Source organism: Eriocheir sinensis, chromosome 11 (assembly GCF_024679095.1).
Source record: "Eriocheir sinensis breed Jianghai 21 chromosome 11, ASM2467909v1, whole genome shotgun sequence".
NCBI lineage: Eukaryota > Metazoa > Arthropoda > Malacostraca > Decapoda > Varunidae > Eriocheir > Eriocheir sinensis.
In genome coordinates this window covers 19780277-19803309 of record NC_066519.1, presented here as the reverse complement: position 1 = coordinate 19803309, position 23033 = coordinate 19780277, and the positions used below count along the sequence as shown (strand labels likewise).

Genomic DNA, 23033 nt, shown 5'->3' with positions numbered 1-23033 from the left:
CTCCATCTCAATTGTCTTTTTTTTTTCCTCCTCTTTCACTTTCTCTTTTCATCCTCATCTTTCCTTTTCCTCCCCCTTCATTTTTACATTTCCCCTCATCCTTCGTTTTCTTCTACCATCCCTTTCCTTTTCCTTCCCTCACCACGCCACCACGCCAAGCCCTCGATGGCCTCTCCCACCCCAATATTTCCCTCGTATATCAGCGGACGGCCTCGACACAACCACTTAGCTCCGCCTACACCCCAGCAACCCCGGGTAATATCACGAGCCCCCAGGTAGCCCCAGGTGTCCCCAGATGGTCTCAGATAACCACAAATACCTTCATATCGTCTCAGAAGCTCCCAGGTTAACTTAATGTTCACCAGGTGTTGGTAAATGATCTTAAGATACTCCCATATATCTACAGGTAACTTAAGGAGCCCCAGGTAAAGTCACGTGTTCCCAGGTGTCCCCAGGTAATTAGAGAAGCCCCCAGGTAGCTTTATATGTCCACAGGTGCGCCCAGGCAGCTCTGTATATCCCCCAGGAGCACATTGGTAATCATAAAAGGCCTCAGGTAGCTTTGTATGTCCTCAGGTGCTAAAACGCTCTGTTATGTAACCCCAAATGCAGATAACCTCGAAAACTCCGTGATGTTATTCCCGAAGAGACCCCCGCCTGGGAAACCGAAACCCTCCCTTAAAGGCATATTCTTCCCTTGTAGTTTCAAATTTCTAGGTGGTAGGCGGCGTGTGGACAGGGATCTTTTTTTTTCTCTTTTTTTGTTGTTGTTGTTTTCTTTTTCGATTTTTTCTTTTTCTTCTTAGGTTTCTGTGTTTGTGTGGATGGGTAGGAACGATATCTGTGTCTGTCTGTCGTTTTTTTTTTTTTTTTTTTTTTTTTACAACAAAGGAGACAGCTCAAGGGCACAAAAAAAGGAAACAATAAAAAATAAAAAATAAAAGCCCGCTACTCGCTGCTCCTAAAAAGAATCCTGTGTCTGTGTTTCTCTCTTTATCTATCTATCTCTTTTTTACACACACACACACACACACACACACACACACACACACACACACACACACACACACACACACACACACACACACACATCCATTTTATTCAAGAGGCGAGACAAGTCGAGAGATTGACTCGTCTCGTCACATCCTTTAAGTGCGGAAGAAGCGATCAGATTGAGGAGGAGGAGGAGGAGGAGACATGATGGTGTGGAGACGAAAAGCGATGACAGGAAGGAGGAAAGGAGGAAAAGGAGAAGGAAGCGACGTGGTGTGAAGACAAAGACTTAATGAAAGAAGAAGAAGGAAATGGAAGAGGAAGAGGAGAACGGATTGTAAGAGGAGGAGGAGGAGGAGGAGGAAGAGGAAGAGGAGGAGGAGGAGGAGGAGGAGGAGGAGGAGGAAGCAAAAGATGAGGTAAAGAAGGACCCTAAGAACCGATGGAGGAGAGAGAGAGAGAGAGAGAGAGAGAGAGAGAGAGAGAGAGAGGCAAATAATGATCTTAAGACCTTATTAGCTTGTTTGACTTTATGGTTTTTCTCACCTAAAACTATATGGCTATGAGAGAGAGAGAGAGAGAGAGAGAGAGAGAGAGAGAGAGAGAGACCGTGCTAAATTAACGGCTGTCTGGTTCTTCTCTCTTTCTTTCTTTCTTTCTCTTCGGAGGATAAAAACAGCCCGGCCGTCACGTTTCCATAATTTACAAGACTCCATTTTTGAGGAGGCCGCAGATTTGAAGACGTTCGGTAATGACCAGGAGGAGGAGGAGGAGGAGGAGGGGGGAGGGAAGTTAAAGAGGAAGAGGAGGAGGGGTATGGGGAGGAGGAAGAGGAGGCGAAGGGGGAGGAGGAGGAGGGGAGGAGTCTTTCACTAGTCGGAAAAAAAAGGTTATGAGTTTTGTTGTAGAGAGAGAGAGAGAGAGAGAGAGAGAGAGAGAGAGAGAGAGAGAGAGAGAGACTAACGTAGGTATTCCATGAGATAATAAGTAATAACATAAATAGGAATGATATAAGAAGTAGTATAAGCATCAGCAGTACCACGCATGCGCATAAGACCCAGTGATACCCCTCAGACAGGCCTACCAACTGTACAGAACAAGATCACGATGAAAATGTACGTTTCTCTCCAAATGTAAGATACGTAACAGCAGTAAAATCATATACTAGATACATTTAAGTCATATTATCTCTAAAGTCATGCACAGTACGTCATATATGCATGAGTTTACTGATTTATCTCTTTTGCTTCAGGTGGTAATCGTGGGAGAAAAGGGGCGGGGCGAGGTGGAGGCACAGGAATGTAGGCAGAAGACGGAGGGCAGGAATGGGCGGCGGAGTGATCGTGGTGGTGTCCATTGTGGCGGCGCCTAGACGGTCGTCCTGCATCACCAACACACTCTCAGGTGGGTAATTATTCGCAGTATTGTTCTGGGATTAAAATAACGTCGCCACTATGCAAGGTTGTCCTCAGGGAAGGTAAATTGATCGATATGTCAACTATGATATGTCAGCTTACGGCGACTATAGTAAGCGATGATGGAGGGTGAGGAATTAATTAAAGAGTTGAGACGTGATGTACAGGTCTTTGGCACGTATAGAATTAGTATATTAATTGGATACGTAGTTCAAAGGGACATTAATATAAGTTGTATAATTCCACGGTGACGGAACAGCCGTTCGAACCGGGGCTCACTGATTCGAAGTCTTAAATAGGGAGCTGAGGCGTCATGCTTAGCTCTTAGGCAGTCCAAAACCAGTAAATTAATTAGATCCATCGTTTAAAGTGACATTATTAAAAGATTAACTCCACGGTGCATGAAACTAGCGATTCGAACCGGGGCTCACTGATTCGAAGTCTTGAATAGGGAACTGAGGCGTCATGCTTAGCTCTTAGGCAGTCCAAAACCAGTAAATTAGATCCACCGTGTAAAGTGGCATTATTAAAAGTAACTCCACGGTGCATGAAACTAGCGATTCGAACCGGAGCTCACTGATTCAAAGTCTTAAATAGGGAGCTGAGGCGTCATCCTTAGCTCTTAGGCAGTCCAAAACCAGTAAATTAGATCCATCGTTTAAAGTGGCATTATTAAAAGATTAACTCCACGGTGCATGAAACTAGCGATTCGAACCGGAGCTCACTGATTCGGAGCCAGGACTTGCTAATCACAATAGAGGTGAGGGATAATGCACGACCCTTTGGCACCTCAGTCGTCATTGATTGTATTATGTTCACAAAAGGGATATAGACTGGGTTGCGTGGCTCCACCGTGCATGATGAGTTGTGTAGTGCAGACGTGCTAATCACAAGTAGACAGGGGTGCTTGACCTTGCATGACCTCTTGCGCCTTATAGCCAGTAAGTGCTCTATATACGTTATTCACTGGTTACTAAAAGGTTAGGATAATTTGCCGTTTCACCCAACCAACGATTTTCTGACTTGGTTCATGTTTTTCTGGTGATAGATGTAGTGAATTCCACGATTTTATACCTGATTTCCGTCGCAAATGTCTACTTTTCGAGTTATGCCTCTTTTCAAGCTCCAAGGTCTTTCAATGACTGTAGAACGACTGCTCCGACAATTCGAACAGGAACTCGGCTACGCGCTAATCAACAAAGGCGAAAAAATTATGGAGCGCCTATAATCCACTTAGCCTGAGCATCGCAGGAGAAGGATTGGTACCAAATTAATTGATTATATATAAATATCAACCGTTATTTAAGAATTGTTACTCGTGTACACCCACGGGCAACGAAAGTGCTGTCGCCTCAGCAGTCTAATCATGATCGTTATGGTTCACAACACCTGAACGGAGCCCCGGATGGGCGAGAGGAACCGGTGCTCCGAAGTAACAGGAGTCAGGCACTTGAAGGGCTGAGGGCCGTCGTTGGGGTTTTCGGCGGTTCTAGTGTATCAAGCTGTAGTTATATTGTTTAATTGATAGTTACTTTTAGGTATAAATATTAGTGAAGGATTGACGATTCCATTCAACTTTCTATCGCACCGCAGTAGCAATCAGTTCTCATTTTAGTTATTTTTCGCGCTAACTATATCTAAGAATTTCTATAGATCTTTGACCATCTTGTGTTGAAAGATTGTTCCCATGGCGATTACTTTGATTGGTGAAGGGGAGTGCCGGGTGGTCAGCGTGCGGGCGCGGTGTCCTGGAGGCCTCGGGTTCAAGTACCATAACCGGGTGCTCTTCTTAAAATGCCAGGATTTTTCTCTTTACTACACTCACACACGTCCTCTGCGTGTAACGAAACACACGAGATTTAATCCCGACAAGGAAAGGTTTGCCGGCGCCGCTGATCGAACCCGCGACCAGCGTAACAGGAGAGCCACTCCTTTACCAGTCGGCCAAAGAGGTACCCCCCTGGCTAAGTGGGTTATGGGAGGCTTGCCCATCAGGCAAGTCGTGTCACTACACGGCTCCCCATTCCTATTTAGATTAATTTCTGTGTGTTGAGTTCCCGTTTTCTATGAACTTCGGTTACCTGTTACCCTCTCGGGGTGACACAACAGAACCACAGGAGAGGATCCCACCGCTTTTGTCACCAGTGAAATGCCAGAATTTCTCTCTTTACTACACTCACACACGTCCTCTGCGTGTAACGAAACACACGAGAAATTAATCCCGACAAGGAAAGGTTTGCCGGCGCCGGGGATCGAACCCGCGACTAGCGTAACGGGAGAGCCACTCCTTTACCAGTCGGCTAAAGAGATACTCCACTGGCTAAGTGGGTTGTGGGAGGCTCCCCCATCAGGCAAGTCGTGTCACTACATTCTGAAGACCACCTGTCAACCCGGACTAGGGGTAAAAAGGGTGGGAGAGTTTCCAGAAAATTAGAAACTTTACTAGGAAAGTTTCCGGGAATTTTCAGGGCCTGGGAATTTGGGGAATATTCGGGAATTTTCAAATTTTTCATACATGAGTTTGAATTAATACATCAATTTTGGTTATAACTATTGATTAAAAAATTTTAAGCAACAAAAATTGTATTTCCAATAGGTTAGGTTGTTTAAGGAACTTTCAAAAACATACCAAAGAAAGCTTTCACTTTTAGTAGGGAAGAATGGAATATTTTTCTGAGTCAAGACATGTGGTAACATTTTGTGGTTTTGTTCGGTTAGGTTAAGTTTAGGGCATCTTCAAACACACAAAAGGCGACAGCTTATGGCACAAAATAACAAAGAATGACCTCACTCCGTCAGTAAGGAGGCATATATGATTCTTCCGAGTCAAGTCGTATGGTAACTTTTTGTGATTTTGTTAGATTAGGTAAGTTTGGGGCATCTTCAAACACATGGTAGTCAGCATTTTATGGTATGAATCAACACAGAATAACTGCACTTTGTTGTATAGAAAGTCTCATTAGTAAGGCAGCATATATGAATTTTCAATAACCTCAGCCTCAAAAAATAAAAAGCTTAAAGGCGCCATAGGTAGGCTAAACGTAAATTTTTCTCAATATTCAAAGTTCACGAAAATTCCCAAAATTCCCATGGAAGGTTTTCTAATTCAAAATTCCTGGGTATTTTAAAACACTAACCCAGACTCTAGATAAACTCTTGAAAGAGGATCAAAGATGAGTTCCAGGGAAGAGCATGAAGTATAAAATACTTGCCTGGGCCATACCAACTTACTACCAACCACTACGCTCCACCAAGAAAGCCTGCCGGCACTATAGGCCGAACGTAAAAAATAAAATCCTAGGCAGAGTGGCTCATAGCAGGCTCCTGGTATTTTAACCCGGTAGCAGCGGGGATCATATTTCTTAATGGTCCCTCCAAGCAAGAAAAATGAGAAAAAGTCATCCATCACACAAACCATTTCATAATATATATCAAAGCATTTGTGATCAGATTATGTATCATCTATTTGGGGGGGTTTATATCATGGCACAAATTTGGCCCGTCGCTGCTACCGGGTTAGTGTTTGAGAGCTGACGCCCCTTTCTGCCCGGTACTATAACAAAGGAAGGAGTCAAACCACAGCGAGTCGTCTGTTAGTTGTATTTTCCACTGTACATATCTATAAAGTAATTCCATACAAATCATTACAAACCTTTGTCTTACACTAAGGATTCTGTGATATGATTTCTTACATGAGCTTTATTGGTGAGGGGAAGATAAATAATTTACAAGGAAGTAAATAAATATGGGGAGACTACATGATAATCTTTTGATACAGTAATACAGTTCCAGTTAAGGCCTTGTTGATCAAAATTTACCTTGTGTGTTCCTCTCATTCCTTGGCCAAGCAGACAAGGCTAGTGTTTTAAGTACCACAGTCACTTGCTAGAGACTTTATATAAAAACATGCTTGCAGTAGTATTCTTCAACATTCAGTAAGACCAGACCATCTATATGAAGTCTGAAAGTAAGGAATCTGGTGGCAAACAGACTCCACACAATGGCACAAGATATTGGCTTCTCTGCAAAAGCTCTGACGTACTTTCCTAACTGTTTCTACTTCCAAGTAAATTTTTGGAGCATGTTAGAAAGTTTAGTGAACATCACATTACATTTTTTTTTAGTTTAATGGAAATTCTGCATTGAATCTTGCTTTCAATTATTTCCACAGCACAAATGAAGCTGACGTACATTTAAACAACAGACTTTAAGCTTTTTTTCTTTGATTAATTTGGTGCTATTTTGATTTGCTTTAGTTTTCACAGCACACAATCATTGCATTTTGAAACAAAATCAGAATTTTTTCCTACATAAAGCTCCTGATAGCATCACATTACAATTTCTTTCATGTATTATCTATCATTCCTGAATCTAAAAACATTACGACAAACTTCTGCCTACAGTAAACTCTGAGCTCTTTTAGCTACACGTACAAATGCACCGCCTGGCAGCGCAGCCTCTGGTAGCAGCAACACTTTCCTGAGGAACTGAGACACTGTACACTGTTGCAGGGGAGCAGAGGAGGAGGGAAAGGAGGAAGAGGAGGAGGAAGTGCCAGAACGCCAGGCTGTCTCCACTCTTCAGACGGGGAAGAGATGGGAAGCAAGCAGGAAATCCCTAAGTGGTGGCTGCCGAGTCATCCAATGCACAATGAGGGCGTGTTTGGGGTATGTACAGGGTGGGATGTGCTCGCCAGTGTGTGTGTGCAACATTCACATTGATATTCACATCAGAAAATATAAATTCTGGAATGTTGAGCCAAGGTTTAAAATTGATAAACTAGTGTCAAAATATAGAATGGTTATTGGTATTTATTTTGACAGTTAGTAAAAGTCCATTAGTCTAAATTTAAGTGGTCTGAAACCTCCAATAATCTTTCTTGAAGGCTGGAAATTGCCATCCGTAAATAATTGATGCTCATGTACAAGTTTAAAGATGAGCTTCTCTTCATTAATCCAAAAAGATGTGGGTTGTCACAGGCGTTCAAATTACAGGACTTTTACCATGTTTCATTTCCATCCCTCGGCTAAGGGACAAAAACAAACCAGTGTCAGTGTGTTCAATTTCCACACCTCGACTCAATATCCCTAAGTGCTGTTTTCCTGATGATTACCAATTGAACTGCTGCCCACATGCTGGCGAATATATCCTTATTATGCATCATCATTTGTTTTTACAGTCTTATATACAAACAATCCTACTGGACAGCTTGCCACGAGGGTGCGTTAGGGTGCAAGCAGGGTCATGGGGTCAGTAAGGCCTCAGAGCAGGTAGCCGTGTGAGCAGGAATGAGAAACGTTCAGTTAGTCTTTGTGAACTCCATTAGTCAACTGAGCGCTGACTAAAGGTACACTTTTTGAGCTGCAGCTGGCAGGACAGAAACTAAGGTCATGGATGGTGTAGAACCCTGACTAAATACGTACATTTTGGTAACCGTCAAGTGCAACTGTAAATTATTCCTGAACACTGAGAGATACGCGACACATCAATCTGCCTTGGTTAAGTGATTAGCTGTCAGAATGTGGAAATATCAATGCTGGTAATGCGCAACTGTAAACTATTTCTGGTGATGGTTTACTGTTGAGTTCGTACATTTTGATCAGGTAAAATGATCAGCTGTCAGAATATAAAGATTTTGATAGTAATGTACAATCAAAACTCTTCCTGGTGATGGTTTACTGCCTTAGGTAATACATATTGATCAGAAGTAATGTGTGTAAAGAATTTCTGAGCCCTAGGAAAACTATAACATCAATCTGTGTGACAATTTAACATCTGAATAAGTACTTTTTGATACAAGTAATTATTTATCAAAGTATTCCTGGACGTTTAAGTGATTCAAATTACGTTAGTCTGTATTTGTGTAGCGAGAGAACTGTACTACTGCAGTAAACATAAGTCTTCGTGAGGGAATACCGTAGATGGATAAACCACACCTAAACGCTACCAACATAAATATTGAGAGAAATGAAAAGTTGCACAATAAAAGCAATCGAGAGAAGTGAAAAGTTAACTCAATGAAAGCAATCGTGGTGGTGGTAGGAACTTGTGGTCTGTGGCTGATCCATCTATCACATGGCTGAGAACACGTAGAGGAATGTCACTGTCAAAACGTGAGACAAAAAAGGACGAACAGACCCTTTCTGGAGGAGGAGAGCACCAAGGAGCAGGAGATCAAGAAGCAGTATCAGTAGCATCCTCTCACCCAGCTTTCAATATTTATTTCTGTACACATATACAAAACCTATTTAAAGCTCAATCACTTCTCCAGTAACCGCAAATCACCACTGGAACACAACTTTCTTCCTCCGGTATATAAACTCAACATCCGTCAATCTTGTCAGAAAAGCTCGAGAATTCAGAAGAAAAAAAATCCGCCTACTCGCTAAATCTTTCTCACATATAAAATTCTATGTAGCATGTAAATAATAATAATAGTAATAATGTTATTAATGGTACAGTAATACTTATGATATCAGGTATAAACTAAGTACAAACTATCACGCGAAAGACTCCCTGCCCACCGCCGCCACTGCCTCCTCAAGATCCTCACTTATGGCTTCGCTGCAGGGGGAAGTGGGCTGCTCCATCCTAGAAGGAACATTGACAACCATTAGTACAGTCCATGGTTAGTAGAGGCTTTCTACGTCCTAGGGTCTCCAATTGTATGTTCCTTAGTTAGCAGAGGTTCCCTACATCCTGCTGTCTCCCATGAGATTAGTATATGTTCCCTAGTTATCAGAAGTTCTTCATGTCCTGCAGTCTCAAATAAGCTTGCTTGCTTGTTCCCTGGTTAGAAGTTCCTTAAGTTCTTTGGTCTATCAGCTTTTGCTTATAGCCATGATGTCAGCTCTCATCATCTCTAGCTGGTAGAGGTTCCATAAGTCCTGCAGTGGCCTATTAGCTTATTATTATTGTATGCATTACCTGGTTAGAAGAAGAGTTGCCTAAGTTCTTGGGTCTACTACATCATTCTTATTGCTGATATTTGTTTCTTTGTGTTTACTGATCTCTAGTTAGTAGAGGTCTGTAGTCTTCTATAAGCTTTCTCTTATTGCTAAGATGTTTTATTTTATCCCCAAGTCTTGTGATCTATCAGTTTACTTATTAAGCTGGAATCTCTACCTTTTCATTTTTTAACTAATGTCAGTGATTGGGTCTTATTTTGCTCTGTTTCATCCAGTGAGCAACAGAGGAATTTGAGCTTGTAAGCACACCTGAAGCTGAAAACTGAAGGGTTTATTTTGATTTGACACTAATTTGGATATTTTATGTAGTTTAGAATTTTACTCAAAACTAAATCCCTTATATATTTTTTCATTTAGATAGTTAGGTTAGGCACACTGGTATTGTAAGTAAACTTGTTAGACATGAGATGACAAATTCCATTTAATAAACAAGTCATTTTAAAGACTAAGCAAATTCTCTCACCAAATTGATGACTAAAAAAATTCACCGTTATTAGCAGGATTGCTATGCAGTTTAGTTCTGTGAGTGAGAGAGGCTTTAGTTTGCAGAATGGATAAAACTGGTCAGTGTTCTCTGGGGAGAAAGTAATCTTTTATAAAAATTAAATGTTTTATAAGCACATAATAATTCAAAGTTCCTATGTACCTTTAAATCAATTTATATTTATCCCAAAATGATAACTTATGATGTTAAAGCAACAAGTTCAAAATATAATTTAGTCCACTTAGTTGAAACAAATGTGAGTAGGGAACACAAGCGAGCGTTATGTACGAGCACCCTGCGCCGCAGCATCAAGCCGAGTACCCAGTAACTCAACACCACCACCACGTCACATGCATTTCCTCGAACTATAAGGTATGATAGAGAGTAGCTATTCTGCTCAACCACTTTGTAGTTATGAACATAAATATATATACAGATATTTACAAAGGGAGTTTATAATGCCTGAAGGCTGTACCTTATGCCACTTTACCTGCAGGAGGCCCCGAGGAACAGCCTTGGTGCTGTGTCAGGTGTGGTGTCTTTGTACAAGTCATGGGGGAATATATTTACAAGCAGCAGTAAGCAATAAACACAAATTAATACCTAGAGAATACTAAAAAAGAATGTTTGGGGTTATGGATTTATGTAGTGTCGTGTTAGTTGACCAGCGTCTGGAGGAAGCAACTGGCCATCACAAACCAGTCAGCAGTTGAACCTCAGCTGTGGAGAAGCGCCAACAATTACCTTTCTAACTGATGCACTTCCGAGGGAGGAGTGCGGAGTGTTGAATTGGAGGAGGACATCTGCTGTTTCAGAGATGCTGTCAGATAAGAGCTCAAGCTGCCGTCGCTGTCGCTGTCGCTAGAAACAGACAAGTATGGTCCAGAAATGCACAGAAGCCCGGCACCTGACTGACACAAGCTGCACGCCACAGTTGTTGTTGGCACACAAGCTTTGTTAATACTGGCACAAGCTTTTTGATCAACTACACCAAACCAACAACACAGACTGGCAGGGAATTATTATTATTATTATTATTATTATTATTATTATTATTACAACAGAAGTGGCGTACGTGAGTGTTAGTGTCTTCCTATCATGTCCTCAGACTCAGTCATTATTGATACAAGATTTTTCAGCCAGTTTGTCATCATTAGCAATATTAATGAATGCAGTAAAACAATTCATATTACTCTTGATCAATACATTAACATCTCTCTTCATGCATTATACTTTTTTTTTTACTGATCCTGTTTTGTGTGAATAATTGCAATGCCTTGGAATGTAGTTAGACTGCTGCATTAAGCCTTTCTGCCACATCTCATGGTGAATCAGGACAACATGCATGAGGGACAGGGTATGGCAGCTAGTTAGACAGGACATGGGTGAGCAAATGGTCAACAGATGAATCACAAATCAGCTTAAGAATCAGCTTAGAAAAGAGAAAGAAGAGTGTTGAGAGGACAGTAGTCTAGCTTCTACTGTAGAGCGAAAGTCTTGGAGCTGAAACCTGGAGGAGTGGAGTGGCTCTGGAGGGGGAGGAGCAGCCACGACCCACCCACCGGCCTGCACTAGTTACCTGTCTGAGAGGTCCGAGTCTGAATCATTGAGGTCACCCTGGATGGCCTGCTGCAGGTCCTCGATTCTCTTGAACGCCAACTTGAGGTCGCTTTTCAGGGTCACCACCTCGGAATCTGCCAACTCCAGCTGCTTCTCCACCTCACTCTTCTTGTTGACAGCATCGGTGTGCCGCTGCTGCAGGGCCGACAGGTCTTCCCGCGCCTCACGCAGCTGCCGGGCGACGCGCTTGTTCTGCTCCACCGCCTGAGACTCCTTGAGGCGTGCTGAGTCACAGTCGCCAGTCACTCGCTCCAGCTGGTCCTTTAGTCTACTGATCTGACTCTGCAAGGGTGGGTATGAAGTTACTATGGTTTGTTCAACTGCAATAACTCATTTCCATTCTGTATTTTGAGAATCATTGATTATACACTAAAGCTGTCCTTCTGGTAGTACTAACTAAAAAGGTGCACAATGTCACAGCACTATTTATTGCAACAAGTCCTCCATTCCCCTGTACGTACCTCTAGTCTTTGTCTGGTGGTCTGTTCCAGCTCCAGTTTTGACTCCACCTCCTTGATCTTCATCTCAAGGCGCCGCTGAGTGTGGATGTTGGCTGTCTCGCCCTCCAGCACCTCCACCTTGCTTGACAGCTCCAGGAGGCGCTCGTGGAGCACCTGACGAAGGAGGGGAACAAGGGTATAGCATTTGACATTTGTACAAGTTATCTTGGTTCCCTGAGAAGTCTTGGACAAAATGTAAAATTACACAAGGCAAGTGTTCTGGGTCAAGCCTCCTCACCTGTTTTTCATGCTCCAGCTCGGCAATCTGCTGGTTCTGCTCCGAGAGGGTGATCTGGTCCACTGACAACTGAGACACCACTGACTTGTACTTCTTCATGACCTCAGCGACCTCCTCCTCACTCTCCTCCAGCTGGAAGGTGAGTGAATGGCTTATTCAAGTACTCTGATGAATACTTATTACTGCATACCTGTACAGATCTTTTATTTATTTTGGGGGTCATGTAGGCAATCTGAGGAACATTTAACCCTATCGTTGCTAAATGCTTGCAATGAGGACTAGCGTAACTTGCCGGTGGTGCTAATGCTCGCTGCGAGCGCCAGTCACACTCAAATTTCCCGCATATGAGTGTTCCAACACTATTTCTCACCACACAGCATTGCCAATTCAGTGGGTTTTTTGACCAAATAGTTGTAAATTTTGCAGTTGGCAATATTACCCTGCCAGCACCCCATCAAGAGATCTACTCAGTAGTTGCCTCAATATGGCTGACCGTCGTGCACGCACAGATGTACGTCTTCACAGGCAACACCCCCTGATTGTGCCTGTATGCTTGCAGGAGAGGCTTACATAATTGAATCTTATAGATCTTGGCCTCCTCTTTCCAAAGGTGTTTTGTTTTTTAGCTGTGATGAATAATTTTTGAGATACAGTGGTTAGAGAGACCCCCTCCCCCTGCTGTGCTGCCCGAATGCGCCTGGGGGGATAGTCTCGCTGCGAGCGATTAGCAATGAAAGGGTTAAAAATAACAAAACAATGCACAGATGGAACTTTAAATTTTTGTTCAGTCTAATTAAAACATCAGTGGGCTTTTTCATGATTTTGTTGCCCTTGAGCAACTTCCATTGATGTAGAAAAAAAAATAGCTGAAATATCACTACAAACAGAATGAGCGGCCCTTGTTGATCCCTTCCCATCTCTTCCTCCTCTGACATACCTGTGTTTGTATTTCAGCCCTGTCCTTGCTGACCCGGGCACACCTGTCCTCGGCCTCCTTCCTGGAACGCTGCGCCTCCTCCAACTGGCTGGTCATATCAGACAGGTCAGCCTCAGCACACTGCCGGGCCTTGATGGCAGCGGTCTTGGCAAACTCTGCATCTTCAAGCTGTAAGGAAATGAAGAAGGTAATTGTAATAATATTCTGCTTGGTTTACACACCCTTGAGGTACAAGACTGACCAAAAAAAATGTAATGACAGGTTCATTATAGGCAAAATTGGCACAAAACCTACTTTGCCTAAGTCCAAAATACCTAAAAGAGTCTCCGTGGAAAGACTGGAAGCAACTTTATGAAAATTAAACAAGACGAGTGTCCCCACCAGCGAGTTTATTGAGCAACTTCCAGACAGAAAGCATTATAGTTATGAATAACTTAAAATTCCTGGTTATTAAATAGGAAATGATGCCCCATGATGCCCCAGGCATTCATTGATGGTATATCTCTGGAAATGAGAATTGTTAGAATTGAAATTTTCCATATTTCAAAATTTATATAGTTATACCATCAATGTGCCTGGAAGAAATAGATACATATATACAATTACAACATTTCTATCTTCCAGGTCAACCTCCTCAACCAGGGAAAGGAGACGATGCTGCCAAAGCCACGCGTTCGACTGTCAACACATATGCGACAAAAAATCTGTGCCACACTCCTTTCATGCCTGGGATCTGTCAGCAACCCACTTAGAAACTCTTGTCGCATTCAATAAGTACACCTACGGACACTGCGCTTGTTTGATTTTTAAAATTTCCTTACGGTCTTCCTCCGGAGCCTCGTTTAGGTATTTTGGACTTTACGGTGGATTCGCTAGCTAGTCCAATATAGTTAAAAAATTGAAATTCCATCCAGTTTTTCACTGTAGATTCCCAAGTCCAATTTATCCAGATTCTTGTGTCAATATAGTTCAAAAATCGAAATTCCATCCAGTTTTTCATTCTCTTCGCGGATTTTCACCTATCGCTGGGGTTCTGTAACCTAACCCCAGCGATAAACGAGGGATTACTGTATACCAAAAAATGAAGACAGATTATCAAACTTCATAATATTCAGTTTTTACCACTTCATAATATTCAGTTTTTACCCATTCAATTTTCTAGGGAGCCTTTTTCTTACCATGATGGGAGTGTAAAATGGAGGGTTAGTGTACATACAAACTGGCAGCACACCTAACACAACACCTGGCCTATGACAAAGCAATTTACCTGCGTCTTGAGTTGCCTGACGAGCAGCTTGTGGCCTCCCTCCTGCTGGCTCTTCTCTAGCATGGTCTGGGTGTCCCGTAGCAGTGCCTTGGTCTTCTTCAGCTCCTTCTTCAGCTTGTGCACGTACTCCTCGTCCACGTGGGCCGCCGTTCGGTCCTGCAGGTCGGACACGCGGCGCTCCAGCTCGTGTTTCTCCCGCACCAGCAGCGTCCTCTCCTCGTGCTCATTCTCCAGTTGTGTCTCCAGGGCTGAGGTGTTGAGGAGAAAGGTAGTGATTTCTATGCTTTGGGAAGGAACTTTTTGCTACATGTAAGTTAATTTCAATGTATTTCTAAAAAGCATGGAACTTTTCTCTACATGCAAATTACTATGTACCCTAAATAAACTTTCTATTTACTTTCTCTTTCATGGTGGTAACCTCCTCTCAGTCCAACCAACATACCAACTCTCAACCTCTTCCACAGTTCCTCAAATTGTCTTCTAAGCTAAGATTCTCATGTCCTTAATTAATCTTCATCACTTAACCTAAAACTTAACCTTCACTTTCTCTCTGTCCTTCCTTCCATAATAACTGTCACTCAATTACACCAACACAAACAGTACCGGTACCTCTAATTTTCTTCTAAGTCTCTTCTCTTCCATCACTCAACATACATAAACTTTCCCTTCACTTTCAATTCAACCAACTCTCAACCTCCTCCACCTTACCTTTGACTTTCTTTTGGGCGGAGTTCCTCACTTCCTCGAGCTCCTCCTCCCGCTGGCTCACCTCCCGCCTGTTCTCCTTCCTCATCTGCTCAATGCTCATCTCCAGCCTCACCTTGGCCCCCTCCAGCATCTGTACCTGCCCGGCCAGGTCGTCCAGCTCCTCCTCCTGCAAGAATAGACTGATGAAGGCACTGAAGAGAAATACCTGGGCGGGGCTACACAGATATTTCAAGAACTAAACTGGATTCTTTTTGGGGAGTGGTGTGTTGGCATTGGTGAATAAACCCCCCCTGCTCAAAACAACATAAGAACATCAGAAGTCTGCAAGAGGCCAGTTGAAGGGTGAGGGTTTAGCTTGTAAATACCTGATAATAATAATGGAGTAGAGACATTTCTAAAACTAAACTGGATTACTCTTTTGGGCCAGGAGAGGCTGAGTGAGTGTCGACAAGAGTGTAAACAACTAAGAAATATTTAAGTGAGTAAATTTTAAATGTATATAGCAGATAATGAGAGAAGTTCTACAGGTAACAATTGGCAAAGAGACAAACCTAGGTCTTCACAAACAGATATCTAAACACCATTAACACGGTAGCAGCGATAGGCCAAATTTGTGGCTTTACCGTGTACCAGCGACAGGCCAAATTTTTGCCATGATATAAACCCAAAAAAATAGATGATGCATAAACTGATCACAAATGCGTTGATATATATTATGAAATAGTTTGCGTGAGTGATGATTTTTCTCATTTTTCTCGCTTAGAGGGACCATTAAGAAACATGATCCCCGCTGCTACCGAGTTAAGTCAAATTCAGCTCAAACATGCTTATAATAATCCTCTCTCTCCATGTGATTTAGTGTGTATATGTTGCTTTCTGTCCCTGAGCGGTGGTGAAGCCATCAGATATTAAGTCAAATTTAGTTCAAACAGGCCAATAATAGTCCTCTCTCCATGTGATTTAGTGCGTATGTGTTGCTTTCTGTCCCTGAGCGGTGGAGTGGTGTGTGAAGCCATCAGATATTAAGTCAAATTTAGTTCAAACAGGCCAATAATAGTCCTCTCTCCATGTGATTTAGTGCGTATGTGTTGCTTCCAGTCCCTGAGAGGTGGCCGAGTGGTGTGGGAAGCCATGGAGTGAATCTAGATACAGAAATATTCCATGCCGTGTCAGGTGGGTGGGAGGGCGGTGGGCTGGTTCATATAAGGCAACAGAAGCTCAGATTACAACACACACACACACACACCCTGAGTTTGGCAATCCAGGAGAAGGCCATGGTCTTTACTTTTTATTTATTTATTTTATTTATGTATTCATTAATTTATTTCACTTCTATTCTTCATTTTTATTTTGTTTATTTATTTTATATATTTTTTGTTGTGTGTGTGTGTGTGTGCATATCAGCAAGTGCCTTCATACAGTTTACGGAAAGTTGAAGGTAACATTAATAGAGGTAAATAAAAGAAGGCTTAGGATGAAGTAGTGCAGAATGAATTATGGATCCTGGGAGTGAAGTATGAGGCTCCTGAAGATGAACAGAATGGGAGCTACGAAGAACTGTCAATTAGAGAACTTAACTGATACCAGTGACTTTGCATGGAGCCTTTCAAAACAGGGAATATGGAAAGGAATGGATGATGTGTGTCCATACTAAAGAGAACTAAGCACAAAAGAGAGATAAAAGAAAAAATTGAAAGAAAAACAAAGACAAAAACAAACGATAGAAATTAACCCAGTAGCAGCAGGGATCATGTTTCTTAATGGTCCCTCTAAGCGAGAAAAATTAGAAAAAATCATCACACACAAACCATTTCATAATATATATAAACGCATTTGTGATCAGTTTATGTATCATCTATTTTTTGGGGTTTATATCATGGCACAAATGGCATGTTGCTGCTACAAGGTAAAGCCATAAATTTGGCCCGTCAATGCTACAAGGTAAAGCCGTAAATTTGGCCCGTCGCTGCTACTGGGTTAATGATGGGCGCTTTTTAAATATATCTAGACCTCACACACATAATTGAGAAAGCCATATCATAAACTCTGATCGACAACAGGGCTTTAACAATAAGGAGATAATTAAATATACAGACAATGATATATATTTAAACAATTCTCAGGCAGGATTAAATATCATTGTCTTTATATTTAATATGTTGTGTATTAACTTTTATGATACCTCTGTTTATCTCTGGCAGTGTTTTTTCTTCTCTTGTCTGCATGCCACATACTTCTGTCTGTCTCTCGCTCTCTCTCTCTGCCCACCTGCTTCATACTCTCTCTTTCAAGATATGTATATACTAGTTTCCTCCACATGCTTGCTCCTCCACTTTCTCCTCTGCAGGCACTCTTCATTCCAGTCTGTTCACCTCTCTCTTTCTCTTCTCCACTCTCTCAATAACCCTTCCCCCCTCATCCACTTCAAACCCACACCTCATGCAACTCGCTTCCACCGTCACCAACACTGTCATAAATCTCAACCACTCGGTATTCAAGGCACGAAGGAAAGGTTTATGCATTTATGACAAGGAGAAAAAAAAGTCGATGAAAGTATAGAGTGTGTGTGTGACAAGCATACTGGATGAGAGAGAGAGAGAGAGAGAGAGAGAGAGAGAGAGAGAGAGAGAGAGAGAGAGAGAGAGAGAGAGAAACTCCACTCACCTGGTCTTTAACACGCAGCTCAAGGTCATGTTTCGCCTTCTTCAGCACAGCCACCTCCTCCTCGGCCTTCCCCGTGAAGTTGAGGTCCTCCAGCTCCCTGTTGAGTGACGTCACCTTCTCCTCCTTCAGCTCCAGCTCCAGCTTCAGAGTCTGCAAGAGCAAAGGGGGCAAAGGGTAAGTTTTATGCAAGTTGTGGCAGAGTAAGGGTTTTTTTCTGTAAGAGGATGGTAGAATTTGTTTTCCTACAAGAGCACGGTAAATTTTTTTTCTGCAAGAGGATGGTAGGTTTTTTTTATGCAAGAGGATGGTAGGTTTTTTTTATGCAAGAGAATGACAGTATATTTATTTTTTTCTGCAAGAGGATGGTAGGTTTTTTTATGCAAGAGAATGACAGTATTTTTATTTTTTACTGCAAGAGGATGGTATTTTTTTTTTATGCAAGAGAATGACGGCATTTTTATTTTTTTCAGCAAGAGGATGGTAGGTTTTTTTATGCAAGAGCATGACAGCATTTTTATTTTTTTCAGCAAGAGGATGGTAGGTTTTTTTATGCAAGAGAATGACAGCATTTTTATTTTTTTCAGCAAGAGGATGGTAGTTTTTTTATGCAAGAGAATGACAGTATTTTTATTTTTTTCAGCAAGAGGATGGTATTTTTTTTCTGCAAGAGAATGACAGTATTTTTATTTTTTTCTGCAAGAGGATGGTATTTTTTTTCTGCAAGAGAATGGCAGTATTTTTATTTTTTTCTGCAAGAGGATGGTAGTTTTTTTTATGCAAGAGAATGACAGTATTTTTATTTTTTTCAGCAAGAGGATGGTAGGTTTTTTTCTGCAAGAGAATGACAGTATTTTTATTTTTTTCAGCAAGAGGATGGTAGGTTTTTTTCTGCAAGAGAATGACAGTATTTTTATTTTTTTCTGCAAGAGGATGGTAGGTTTTTTCTGCAAGAGAATGACAGTATTTTTATTTTTTACTGCAAGAGGATGGTAGGTTTTTTTATGCAAGAGAATGACAGTATTTTTTTTTTTTTTCAGCAAGAGGATGGTAGGTTTTTTTATGCAAGAGAATGACAGTATTTTTATTTTTTACTGCAAGAGGATGGTAGGTTTTTTTATGCAAGAGAATGACGGTATTTTTATTTTTTCAGCAAGAGGATGGTAGGTTTTTTATGCAAGAGAATGACGGTATTTTTATTTTTTCAGCAAGAGGATGGTAGGTTTTTTATGCAAGAGAATGACGGTATTTTTATTTTTTCAGCAAGAGGATGGTAGGTTTTTTTATGCAAGAGAATGACGGTATTTTTTTTTTTCAGCAAGAGGATGGTAGGTTTTTTATGCAAGAGAATGACAGTATTTTTATTTTTTTCAGCAAGAGGATGGTAGGTTTTTTTATGCAAGAGAATGACAGTATTTTTATTTTTTTCAGCAAGAGGATGGTAGTTTTTTTTATGCAAGAGAATGACAGTATTTTTATTTTTTTCAGCAAGAGGATGGTAGGTTTTTTTATGCTAGAGAATGACAGTATTTTTATTTTTTTCAGCAAGAGGATGGTAGGTTTTTTTATGCTAGAGAATGACAGTATTTTTATTTTTTTCTGCAAGAGGATGGTAGGTTTTTTTATGCAAGAGAATGACAGTATATTTTTTTTTCAGCAAGAGGATGGTATTTTTTTTTTTATGCAAGAGAATGACGGTATTTTTATTTTTTTCTGCAAGAGGATGGTAGGTTTTTTTATGCAAGAGAATGACAGTATTTTTATTTTCTGCAAGAGGATGGTAGTTTTTTTATGCAAGAGAATGACAGCATTTTTATTTTTTTCTGCAAGAGGATGGTAGTTTTTTTATGCAAGAGAATGACAGTATTTTTATTTTTTTCAGCAAGAGGATGGTATTTTTTTTTATGCAAGAGATCGACAGTATTTTTTTTTTCAGCAAGAGGATGGTAGTTTTTTTTTTATATATATGCAAGAGAATGACTAATTTTTTGTTTACTCAAGAGGATGGTAGAATAAGTTTTCCTACAAGAGTATAGCATGGTAATTTTTTTCAGCACGAGGATGGTAGTTTTTTTTTATGCAAGAGAATGACTTTTTTTTTCTGCACGAGGATGATACAATAAGTTTCCCTACAAGAACATAGCAGGGTAATTTATTCAGCATGATGGCAGTTTTTTAATGCAAGAGGATGACAAAATAAGTTTCCCTACAAGAACATAGCAGGGTAAGTTATTCGTGCAAAGCCATCTCAAATCTACTTTACATCACGATCTTATACCCAATACCAGGCACATTTTCTCTCATCAAACCCTTCATATCCTTCCTCCCGCATACACTACAACAACCCTCGCTAGAGACAAACATATCTCTAAGTGTTTATTCTTCCTATGTATTTCTATGCAGTCCTACTTCTTCTTCTCCTCCTCCTTTTCCTTCTTCTCATTCTCCTTTTCCTTCTCCTCCTCCTCCTTTTCCTTCTTCTCCTCCTTCTCTCTTCCTTCTCCTTTTCCTTCTTCTCATTCTCCTTTTCCTTCTTCTTCTCCTCCTCCTTTTCCTTCTTCTTCTTCTCCTCCTCCTCCTTTTCCTTCTTCTCCTCCTCCTTTTCCTTCTTCTCCTTCTCCTCTTCCTTCTTCTCCTCCTTCTCTTCCTTCTTCTCCTCCTCCTCCTTTTCCAATCACCGCCACACTTCTCTCAATCTTTTAACTCGTCCTCCACGTCTCCACGAAGCGTCATGACTCAACAAGTACCGACGACAGAGGGAAGTAAACATTGCATACATGATGATGAGGAAGAAGGAAATTATACAAGATATTCAAGTAAGAAAGTCCAGCCTCGGCCCAAGAGCTTCACAAGGCACCCCAATGCTAATACATCACACCTGTTTCACTGCTTCCCCTACGACCACCGTCCCCTCCTCACCCCCCCCCCCACACACACACCTGTCGCTTTGCATTATTAACTCCTCCCGCCGTGTTTGTGATGCTTCTACAGGTGAACGGCACACACACACACACACACACACACACACACACACACACACACACTGAATTGCTAACCAGAAAGACGACGTTGCTAAATTAGGAGAAGGGTGATACCGTTTTTGCGCTCTCTCTCTCTCTCTCTCTCTCTCTCTCTCTCTCTCTCTCTCTCTCTCTCTCTCTCTCTCTCTCTCTCTCTCTCTCTCTCTCTCTCTCTCTCTCTCTCTCTCTCTCTCTCCTTCTTCTCCTCCTCCCTCATTCCCATCTTTCATTCCCCTCTTCCCTAATTATCATTCCTCTTTTTATATATACATTCCAAAGTCATCCTCTTATTTTCTCTCCTTCATTCCTTTCTTCTCCTCCCCTCCCCTTCCCTTTATCTCCCCTCATCTACATTTCTCTTCTTTTTTTTTTTACCTCAGTATTATTTCCATTTGGTCTGATCTGTTCCCTTTTATCTTTCCCCCCTTCATACTAATTATCTGTATTTTATCCTTTATTCCTTCATTCTCCTTCCCTCCTCTTCCTCGTTCTCATTATTTTTGATCCCTTATGTCATTCCCATTTTCTCTTATCAGTTTCTTTTTATCTTCCCTCACGACTAATTATTTAGTTATCCATATTTTTTTTCGTTGCTTCGTTCTCTTCCTCTACCCTTCCTTTATCCATCCATTCCTATTCTTTTTGGTCCCGTCTATCATTTCCCATTTTCTCTCATCTATTCCTCTTTATCTTCCTCCTCGACGCACCTCCTCCTCCTCCTTTTCCAATCACCATCACCTCCTTCAATCTTTTAACTCGTCCACGATCTCTTCAATGTCCTCCCTATCTCCTCCTCCTCCTCCTCCTCCACACAACCCGGACACCGCAGAATTGACAGCATGCCCTGAATACGTACAAGTTTAACAGTGCCAACACGTTCCGGTTCACCACTTGCATCGCGGCCTTTCGGGGAAGTGTTCCGATTAGACGACAGAATAAATAGTCCGGAATATTTGACCTCACGCGCCTCCCTCCCATGCCCTCGTCTTCTTCCCTTCCTTTCTTTCTTCCTGACCAAAACGTAGAACTTAGGTAACGATATTCTCGGGATGAAAGCCGAGAGTATATAGTTAACCCGGTAGCAGCGACGGGCCAAATTTGTGGCTTTACCGTGCAGCAGCGACGGGCCAAATTTGTGGCTTTACCGTGTAGCAGCGATGGGCCAAATTTGTGGCTTTACCGTGCAGCAGCGACGGGCCAAATTTGTGGCTTTACCGTGTAGCAGCGACGGGCCAAATTTGTGGCTTTACCGTGTAGCAGCGACGGGCCAAATTTGTGGCTTTACCGTGTAGCAGCGACGGGCCAAATTTGTGGCTTTACCGTGTAGCAGCGACGGGCCAAATTTGTGGCTTTACCGTGTAGAAGGGACAGCCAAATTTGTGGCTTTACCGTGTAGCAGCGACAGGCCAAATTTGTGGCTTTACCGTGTAGCAGCGACGGGCCAAATTTGTGGCTTTACCGTGTAGCAGCGACAGGCCAAATTTGTGGCTTTACCGTGTAGCAGCGACGGGCCAAATTTGTGGCTTTACCGTGTAGCAGCGACGGGCCAAATTTGTGGCTTTACCGTGTAGCAGCGACGGGCCAAATTTGTGGCTTTACCGTGTAGCAGCGACGGGCCAAATTTGTGGCTTTACCGTGCAGCAGCGACGGGCCAAATTTGTGGCTTTACCGTGTAGCAGCGACGGGCCAAATTTGTGGCTTTACCGTGTAGCAGCGACGGGCCAAATTTGTGGCTTTACCGTGTAGCAGCGACGGGCCAAATTTGTGCCATGATATAAACCCCCAAAAATAGATGATACATAATCTGATCACAAATGCTTTGATATATATATTATGAAATGGTTTGTGTGAGGGGTGATTTTTTCTCATTTTTCTCGCTTGGAGGGACCATTAAGAAATATGATCCCCGGTAGTTAAGAGGAATACTTTATTTCCCACCCCCTCCAATATCCTCATCTTCCTCACAAATACCTGGAAAACGATATTCTCAGGATGGAGGACGAAAAAAGGACGTAGTGTTTTACAGGGAAACTCACTTGAACCATTTTTTAAGGCGAAATACATGCGATAAAAAAAACTAGAAAAAAATATCTGAACCACAGCGAAAGAAAACGCTGCCCTATTGTCACCATCAGTCAGGCAGGGCATCTCCACCCTTTCCTCAACCGCCCAAGAAGAAATCGTCAACACAAACAACCAAAAACTGCCCAAACCATTTATGA

General features: G+C 41.9%; 1 protein-coding gene and 1 long non-coding RNA gene across 19 annotated transcripts in view; one reads left to right on the top strand and one right to left on the bottom strand.

Moving 5' to 3' along the window:
* LOC126997041 (uncharacterized) overlaps positions 1-13947 on the top strand; it is a 264289-nt gene extending 250342 nt beyond the window's left edge. For 3 of the 5 annotated variants that reach the window (XR_007751861.1, XR_007751860.1, XR_007751858.1), the window contains exons 6-11: positions 2246-2397; positions 11600-11770; positions 11972-12116; positions 12237-12357; positions 13173-13342; positions 13780-13947. This is a non-coding gene — a long non-coding RNA (uncharacterized LOC126997041). Of the gene's footprint in view, positions 1-2245; positions 2402-6926; positions 7076-11599; positions 11771-11971; positions 12117-12236; positions 12358-13172; positions 13343-13779 lie in introns of those variants that run through there. The other 2 variants (XR_007751862.1, XR_007751859.1) reach the window with 2 other exon arrangements.
* Positions 5993-23033, bottom strand: part of LOC126997036 (unconventional myosin-XVIIIa-like) — a 258013-nt gene continuing 240972 nt past the window's right edge. For 13 of the 14 annotated variants that reach the window (XM_050858078.1, XM_050858079.1, XM_050858080.1 and 10 more), the window contains 9 exons: positions 17795-17944; positions 15131-15296; positions 14423-14670; positions 13156-13323; positions 12219-12350; positions 11942-12094; positions 11440-11762; positions 10605-10721; positions 5993-8999 (listed from right to left, as the gene is read on the bottom strand). In XM_050858078.1, coding sequence (XP_050714035.1) covers positions 8909-8999; positions 10605-10721; positions 11440-11762; positions 11942-12094; positions 12219-12350; positions 13156-13323; positions 14423-14670; positions 15131-15296; positions 17795-17944 — 1548 coding nt within the window. In that variant the 3' untranslated portion in view covers positions 5993-8908. The remainder of the gene's footprint in view (positions 9000-10604; positions 10722-11439; positions 11763-11941; positions 12095-12218; positions 12351-13155; positions 13324-14422; positions 14671-15130; positions 15297-17794; positions 17945-23033) is intronic. The other variant, XM_050858070.1, reaches the window with a different exon arrangement.